General features: G+C 32.6%; 1 protein-coding gene across 1 annotated transcript; it reads right to left on the bottom strand.

Annotated features, from left to right (window-relative positions):
- Positions 1-1,327: 1,327 nt before the first annotated feature.
- On the bottom strand, positions 1,328-7,249 carry LOC127086169 (uncharacterized). The gene is made up of 9 exons (XM_051026892.1): positions 7,085-7,249; positions 4,898-5,080; positions 4,678-4,739; positions 4,028-4,140; positions 3,846-3,948; positions 3,286-3,513; positions 2,978-3,196; positions 2,134-2,394; positions 1,328-1,927 (listed from the first exon to the last, which is right to left on the bottom strand). Exons 2-9 carry the CDS (start codon positions 5,001-5,003, stop codon positions 1,619-1,621), a joined length of 1,401 nt encoding a protein of 466 aa, XP_050882849.1. The 5' UTR covers positions 5,004-5,080; positions 7,085-7,249; the 3' UTR covers positions 1,328-1,618.
- Between the last annotated feature and the right edge of the window lie 710 nt (positions 7,250-7,959).

The raw sequence follows: 7,959 nt of genomic DNA, 5'->3' as shown, positions 1-7,959 counted from the left end.
ACTATATTGTGTATTTCGACTTCATTGTGTATCGGTTGATGACTTATTTTGACCATTTGAATTTATATATGTCATTTTTTCATATCGATTGTATGGTTTAATGTGCATCACATAGAAGGGACCTTAACATTTATAAATCATTATTTTCATCTGAGTAATCATAAAACTAATTTAACTTGCACTGTTTTGACTATTTACGGAGATGCATCTCTGAAACAATAAACATGTAAAATGGATCTTTCATAAAAGGATGTATGGGATGTGTTTTGAAATATTTCGAAAATGTATTTTCGAATCAGTTAATGTTTTAGGGTAATGCTAACTTGTGCCCTAAGGGCACAAGATAAGAACTAAAGAAAGTAATTTAGTGTTGGAAATTGTGCATTGGTATTAATAAATGTCTAAAATTAATTTTATATTTGTTTGAATCAATACAAATTTTCTACAAGTGTCTTATCTTGTGCCCCTAAGGCACAAGTTAGCATTATCTAATATTTTAACTTAAGACAATGTGCGTCTTAAGATATATCTCCGAAATCTGATGGGCATTTTGAATTTTTCATATGGTGTTTTTCCCTTCCATAGGGAATGATAAGAAATTCTCATAACAATTAGGTAAATATATATGATAGATTCAATGATGATTTGCAAGATGTTGTAGGTCTTAGCAATTAATTTAATTTAGATGAAATATGAGAGTTTAAAACTTTTGGAAATTTTAAAAACTTTTTGAATATGAAGTTGAGAATGCTTGAAAGACAGACTTGTGAATATATTGATACGCTCTTGGATATAAGATATTCGGATGGATTCTTCCCTAAAATGAAATCAATGAGGCACATCATGAATTTCCCAAATATTAATGACGAAAATAGAAATAGATTTATGAAAAAAAATTGAAACAGTTCCTAAAAAAGAAGAGAGAAAAATTTGAAGCAGTCAATATGCAACTCTCGTGAAACCAAATTCTAAGATTCAAAATAAGAGGAAACATGTACCAACAAAATTGAACATTTTATGCTTCTATCATTGTCTACTTTGAAATCTCACCTTGCATTGTGTTGTTCTACTAAAAATGTATTGTAAGATTTCCAAATAGGAGTTTGAGATGCCACCGTTAGTCAAAGAAATTGGGTGTTTGAAATAAAAGCCACATCAGCTGCATCAATGGGAGATTTTCCAAACTATGTTGGTTCTTGCAGACAATTCCACTATATTTGCAGTCATTAGTGAATGTCTATTAGACCGATCATGCCGGTAGTCATATACTTGTTTAAAAGGTTAATTCATTTTATTATTTGCCTAATAATATGGTAAGGTAACCATGGAATGAAACAGTGCTCACTGAACAGTGAACACTTGCTTTTAGTCTAAACACAATCAGTATTTGATACAGCTTCAATAATAGGTTGTCAGTAAAGAAAACAAGTAAATCATAATGCAAAAACAAAAAAAAGCAATCCAAATGTTTTCTTCTCCATCTCACAAAAATGGTTCCCAAATATTGTCTCCCTTCCCATATATCTAAATTCATCTCTTAACGTGTTTTTTCAAAAGGCGCTTTCTGGAGGTCTGTCTCTTTCTTTTCTGGTCTGTCTCTTTCTCTTCTTGTCTGTTTTCAACTAAAGACAGGTGCAGGAGGGACATCAATAGTGATTCCAGCTTGGATTTGACCCCACCCGATAAGACGCCAATGCTTCTCAACACGTCGACTGAGTGCAATCTTTTCACCCTTGCTAGTGCACACAGGAGATGTAAGTTGCAATTTTGCCAAGTCATTCTTCACAGCAATTACTCTGGCGCCCGTTGACATTGATCCTATGTTCAACATTAGCATTTCTGCTTTGGCCAACTTAGATACCTTTCCTTGTCTCTCAGATCCTTTTGTTCGGACACCAAGAAGCCTTCTAAGCAAGAAAAAGTTCACCTGCAAAATTCGGTTGTAAATAGATTTTCCAAGCACAGAAAGGAAATTGAGTAAGGTGCAAAAGTGATGAATGAAGATAATTTGAAGGAAAGCTCTTTATCCCCAAAAGCCCTATGAATAGCAAAATTCAGCAAGTTGATTGATAGCCCAAATTGATGGTAGGCAGGCATGCATAAAATGATAAACCATTAGGCATAACCACATACCTCAAGCTCAACAAAAACCTCAGGTAGTGATCCAACTTCTCCGAGAACTTGCCCTACCAACCTGTCAGCACGCGTCAAAGTAGGATCCATTGTTGTTCCAACACCAATTAGGCCTCCAGGCACAGCAAATTGAAGCTCATTTTGTTCAGCATACAATGAAACTATTCTAGAGTAAATAGGTGTGCATTTTATATTTCCACTCTCGTCTTTAACAACTATCCCAGGTCGAACTTCAATGAATTGGTTGACCTTCAAAACACCCTGTAGGGAAGAAACTGTCAGGTGTGTTTAAAAAAGAATGAAACAATATGTTTGGTTCAAGACTCAGGCCAGATTTAACAGAATCCATGGCCTCTGGCACTTGAAAATTCATCATAACAAACTCAAATTGGTATTAGGTAAAAAAATAACACAATATTAAGTTTGTTCCTTTGTTCTGGGTTGAAATAGAATGGCCAATTCTTCTAGGTATTTAGGAAAATTACAACAAAATAATTTCCAAAAACAAATTAGAATGCAACTTGTTTCTCATATGTCGGGTGTTTGTTTCTTAGTGCTTGTCCTCGGCAATATTTTCAAGGCATTTGAAATTCTAGCATAGATTAAACATTCTAAGGATGCTTATTTAAAATTATAATAATAATAATAATAATAATAATAATAATAATAATAATAATAATAATAATAATAATAAAGAACTTTTAAAAGTTCCTCAGTATACACATTAAGATAAATCATTCCAAAATTTATATTTATTAGAAAAACTGACATCTGCATGCAATGCAGACGAAGTCACGCCTGTGCAAATCAAACACAATACTGCAATATTCACCAAAAGACTTACCCTCAGAATGCTTCCACCAGCTACGCCTCCTTTTATTTCATCAACCTCAAAACCAGGTTTATTGACATCAAAAGACCGAATTACTATCATGTTAGGTGGAGAAACAAAGTTCCTTTCAGGGATGGGGATCTTTTTCACGATATACTCACACACGACATCAATATTGTACTTCAATTGGGCTGAAATAGGTACCACTGGTGCACCATCAGCAACCGTTCCCTGGTAAGCCACCAAAAACAAAGAGTGTCGTGTAAGTTAGCAAAAAGCAATTCTCTTGCATAGCAGAAATCTCTTCACAGAAAACTTACTTGTATAAACTTCTGAATTGCTTCATGCTGATTGATAGCCACATTCTCTTGAATTAGGTCAACCTTGTTTTGAAGGATTATCATGTGCTGAAGACGCATAATTTCCACAGCAGCTAAATGCTCAGAGGTTTGTGGTTGTGGACAGCTTTCATTAGCAGCTATGAGTAGCAAAGCACCGTCCATGATTGCTGCTCCATTAAGCATTGTAGCCATGAGAATATCATGACCCTACAGAAATTGTATATGTAAAAGCAAATATCACATATATGTATAAACATTAAACAATGTCATTAAATGATGCGCTATCATGGTAATATGCAGTGTCAGTCTAGAAATGGTCTAAGATATCGCAACTATTCTTCAAGAGATAGTCTAAGATACTTAGACAACAAAAGAAGTACTGTGAGATAACCTTAGACATAGCAGCAGATAATATCATGGTTTTATAAAAAAAGTAAAATCAAATATGCACATTTATGAAAGTAATCCTACATTAAGTTATAAATCTGATGAAACTTACCATAAAACAGCCCTAGACAAATGAAAGTTTAGAACTTTACCGGGCAATCGACAAAAGAAACATGTCTCAGCAATTTCATCCTGCAGTTTTCAAACCCTGGCACATCACACATAGGATTATCTTCTTTTCCACTTCCGTAAGCCCTGTAGCAAAAAAAATATCACATCACCAATTGGTGAAATATCCTGATAATATAACAGCAAACGGAAAATAAATACCCACTTGTAGGACATAGGCCTTGGACATCGTTCATCTTCACACTTATATATTTTTGCGTTTGCATAGCCAAGCTTGATTGTAATGTTACGCTCCAACTCATTTTTAAAACGCACAGTCTGCACGACATTCATGGGAAACCAGGGAAATCAACAGCATTAATATAAAAAGCTAGAGGGAAATGCACAAAGAATATAATGTGGTGTTATGGCATTTGATATGCAAGTCCTTTTTAAAACAGAGGAAAGCAATTCAATTGATCCAAATGTAGGAGAAGATAACTACTTTTTTTAGATTCCATATACCCCAATCAAATGAACCAACTGATACAACTTATCTAGACAAAATAAAACCCAAATATTGAAATTAACAAACTTCATAAATTTATGGTGGTAATTCAGATTTCACAAGCTTCATAACTCACTGGCTACTTGGATTAAATGAAACATAGCATTTTGAGTTACGTCAAAGAGTAAATACTTCCTTTCTAACTGAAAAATATCACCTACATCCAAGTAGGTTGTTGACGAAAAATCATTCCAAAACACCATGTACCAAGAATAACATATATATTATACAGTATAAAGTGTAAACATCACCATCCTCATCCCTACGCCAAAATCAAAGTAGAGGAGAGCATTTAGACAAAGGAATACCTGAACACCCGATATTGCTTTCACAACTGTTGATTTGCCATGTGCCACATGACCTATGGTACCTGCCAGGATTTAATTTACTATTCATCAATCATCTAACAATAACAGTCATCAATGGAAAAGAAGCTTACTCAATTTTTTAATGAGAAATTTGTTCATGTTCTAGTGAGGCTGTAACAATTTCAAAAACTGAACACAAAAATAAGGGAGAAAATATTACCAATATTAATGGTAGCCTGCCGAGATATGACTTCAGGAGAAAGTGGATGCAATTTTGTCACATCCAATGTACTCAAGTCTTGTTCCATCAAACCCTTCCGTGACATTTTGGCTGCTTCAAATGGAAACTTCAATTGCGTGATGGAATGAATTTATGACCTGACACTGTTTGACGCTAAACTGTCTGCATGTACAAGTGACAAGAAAAACACATCAGAGTCTACATTTGCCTTTTCATAAAATCTGTCTATTTATATTGGCACAGGCCTAATTCTTTTACACGTTATTTTACCATGAGCAATTATCATGTATAGAATTTATAATTAATGCAGAAGTGCAGTTTCAATATTCTACAAATGAAAGATTAATATTTCCATGATGCCCAAAAAAAGACATTGATTGTCGGTCATTTGGTCTGGCATCTTTTTCAATGATTTTCTTAAATAAAGAAAATTTTACAACTACCGCTTCAGATTTATGAAACCTATAAGTTACAGATAGATTCCTCAACTTCCCTTTGACAGTGAAACCTTACAAACTGCAGTAACTTTGTACAAAGCACAAACCATAGGTACTCCTGTTTCTATAGAAAATGTTTGTTGATGGAAAAGTTGGATTTATTACTCCATTTGCTCCTAATTGTAAGACCATTTTCTACTTTTTCTTTGTCCCTTAATATAAGACTCTTATCAAAACTCCGCATGCATTAATGATTGATTTCTTTACAAGATACCCCAATTTAATTTACCAATAGGAAATGTAAATTATTTTTCTCTCCTAGGGTAACAATAATTTGTAGGGGTAAATATGTAAAAGTAACACAAATTTTTTTTTTAACGAATATATTACTGCAGCTACTTTCCTTAATACATGTAAACTTTGTTGGAGGGTCTTATAATAAGGGGCGCAGGGACTAGTTAAATAAAATTAATATTTCAAATTTGAGGAGAATCAACGTGTTTGTCTTCCAAATTTTTAATTTCCAAAAAGATATTGAGCATCAACAAAAGGTGAGAATTACTTGTAACTTTCGATAAAATCAATGTGCCAACTAGCATCGAAGAGAGAGGCGGTCCACTCAATAAATTAAAATAATCAGCAATCACTAGTTTTCATTTGATTTAAGTTTCCACGTCATTCTTAAACACAATACTAGTTGACAATTTTTCATATAACACAGGAGAGAAACAATGAAAAAGAGATAGCAAGAAAAAAGAAGACTGCTACATAAGTACACCTTTGGTGGTGCAAGTGCAAAAAGTACTAGTTATTTTTCATATCATCCATAAGTTTCCTTCACAATATACCCATCCTTTTCCATACCGAAAATATCATTGTTCTTTAATCTCCCTAGCATTTGGGCCCTTAAGTTAACATAGTCCTTGCACATGATCCCATCCCCTACTCTAAAAACAACTTCCTGGTCATATAAATGAGCATGTGAGAGCAGGTATTGGGTTATTTTGGTTGGTAAGTAGCAGCAAAAGGGAGGGAGTGAAGGGGGAGAAAATTGGGAAGAGAATGGGAGTGGGTGGGAGGAACCAGGGAAATCTATTTTTTCTACTGTTTCTGTGCAAGCCTACCACAATTATTGATATCACACTGATATAAGTGGTAGAACATCAGTGATAACATTGGTATTCAGCTACTCTAGTCCAGTTCTATCATATTAATTACCAATTTGGTTTCACTGACAGAAAAAGATATCATTGTATTTTAAATTTCAACCATTCCAACTCCTATTACACTACCGAAATTGGGCGTGAGTGAACCCTATCTTATAAAGTGCTACTATTATGAATTGTCCACACAACAAGGAATTTGGGCAAACTACTCACATTCAACAACTCACATTCTTCCAAAATCGTAATAATCAATGTACCCCACTTGAAAAAATTAGGGTTTTTCAGCAACTAGTTCAGAAAAATAAAATCATCGATTTGAAACGCATGGTATAGTGTGTTGTAAAGTAACGAAATCAAAATAGTCTCCCATAAAACCCTAATTAAGTAATATAAATCCTGCAAGAGAAAATTTCGAAATCCTAAGTGAAATTGGAATCTTGCGCATGTGGAAGAAAAATAAATCACAAAAAAATCAAAGAAGGAATAAAGTAAGGAAGAATTTAAAGAGTAAAATAGCATGAGAATTGAAAAGAAGCTAATGTTAATGAGAGAGAGATAAAAACCTGAGAGAAGGAGAAAGTTGCGTGCGGAGGTGTAAGCAGCTGGTGCCGGGAGATGATGGTAGTGATAAGCGGAGTGCGGGTCGGGTAATATCCACTTTTTATTTTGTTTTTAAACAAGCTAATAATATCCAAACTTACCAGGTAAATACTACTACTTTCTTTTCTTCTCCTATGCAAATTTAATGTGAAAAACAATAAATTAGAAGAAAAAAAAAATTTTAGTCAATTATGTGAGTTACACATATTTATATTATATCTATTTACATAGACAAATTATCTAAACGTTTATAAGAAATCGTAAAATATTATTTTATATATGAGATTTATTTATTTATTATATTAATGCTAAATTTTAATTAATAAATTAGTTTATTTATATTTTTTATCGACCATTATTTTCAAAAAAAATTTAAATAAACTTTCTCACCATTTTTACTCCTTAACAACAATCACTCACCCACTTATTGCATTAATGTAAAGTTTTAGTTAATTAACTGGTTTAGTTATATTTTTTATATTCTATTTTTTTTAACGAGTTTTTTCCATCACACCAACCTTTGATCTCTTTTTTTTACTTTTTTTATTATAATTTTCTGGATATTATATTTATATAAAATAATTAATTAATATATTCTAAACTTACTATTTTACTAAAGTATATTGTCATTTTATTAATATAATATTAAATTTAATTTGACATAACTTTTATTTTTACCCTAATCAATAATAAATAATTCATTAAAAAATATTTTTGTTTTGATTTGTTTTATAAATTTATACATATTTTATGAGGTAAAAGTAGGGCACTGTCGGTGTAAAGAAGTATTACACTGATATTCAATCAAAATATTTTATATTGTGAAATCATAACAATA

This window comes from Lathyrus oleraceus, chromosome 5 (assembly GCF_024323335.1).
Source record: "Lathyrus oleraceus cultivar Zhongwan6 chromosome 5, CAAS_Psat_ZW6_1.0, whole genome shotgun sequence".
Taxonomy (NCBI): domain Eukaryota; kingdom Viridiplantae; phylum Streptophyta; class Magnoliopsida; order Fabales; family Fabaceae; genus Lathyrus; species Lathyrus oleraceus.
The sequence above is the reverse complement of the archived record's forward strand: the minus strand, read 5'-3'. Positions and strand labels throughout refer to the sequence as shown.

Coding starts and splice junctions, on each gene's coding strand:
- LOC127086169 (XM_051026892.1), bottom strand. CDS start 5,003: ATGTCACGGAAGGGTTTGATGGAACAAGACTTGAGTACATTGGATGTG. Junction 4,141..4,677: donor AAGCAATATCGGGTGTTCAG/GTATTCCTTTGT, acceptor AATGTCGTGCAG/ACTGTGCGTTTTAAAAATGA. Junction 2,395..2,977: donor CTGGTGGAAGCATTCTGAGG/GTAAGTCTTTTG, acceptor TCTTCCCTACAG/GGTGTTTTGAAGGTCAACCA.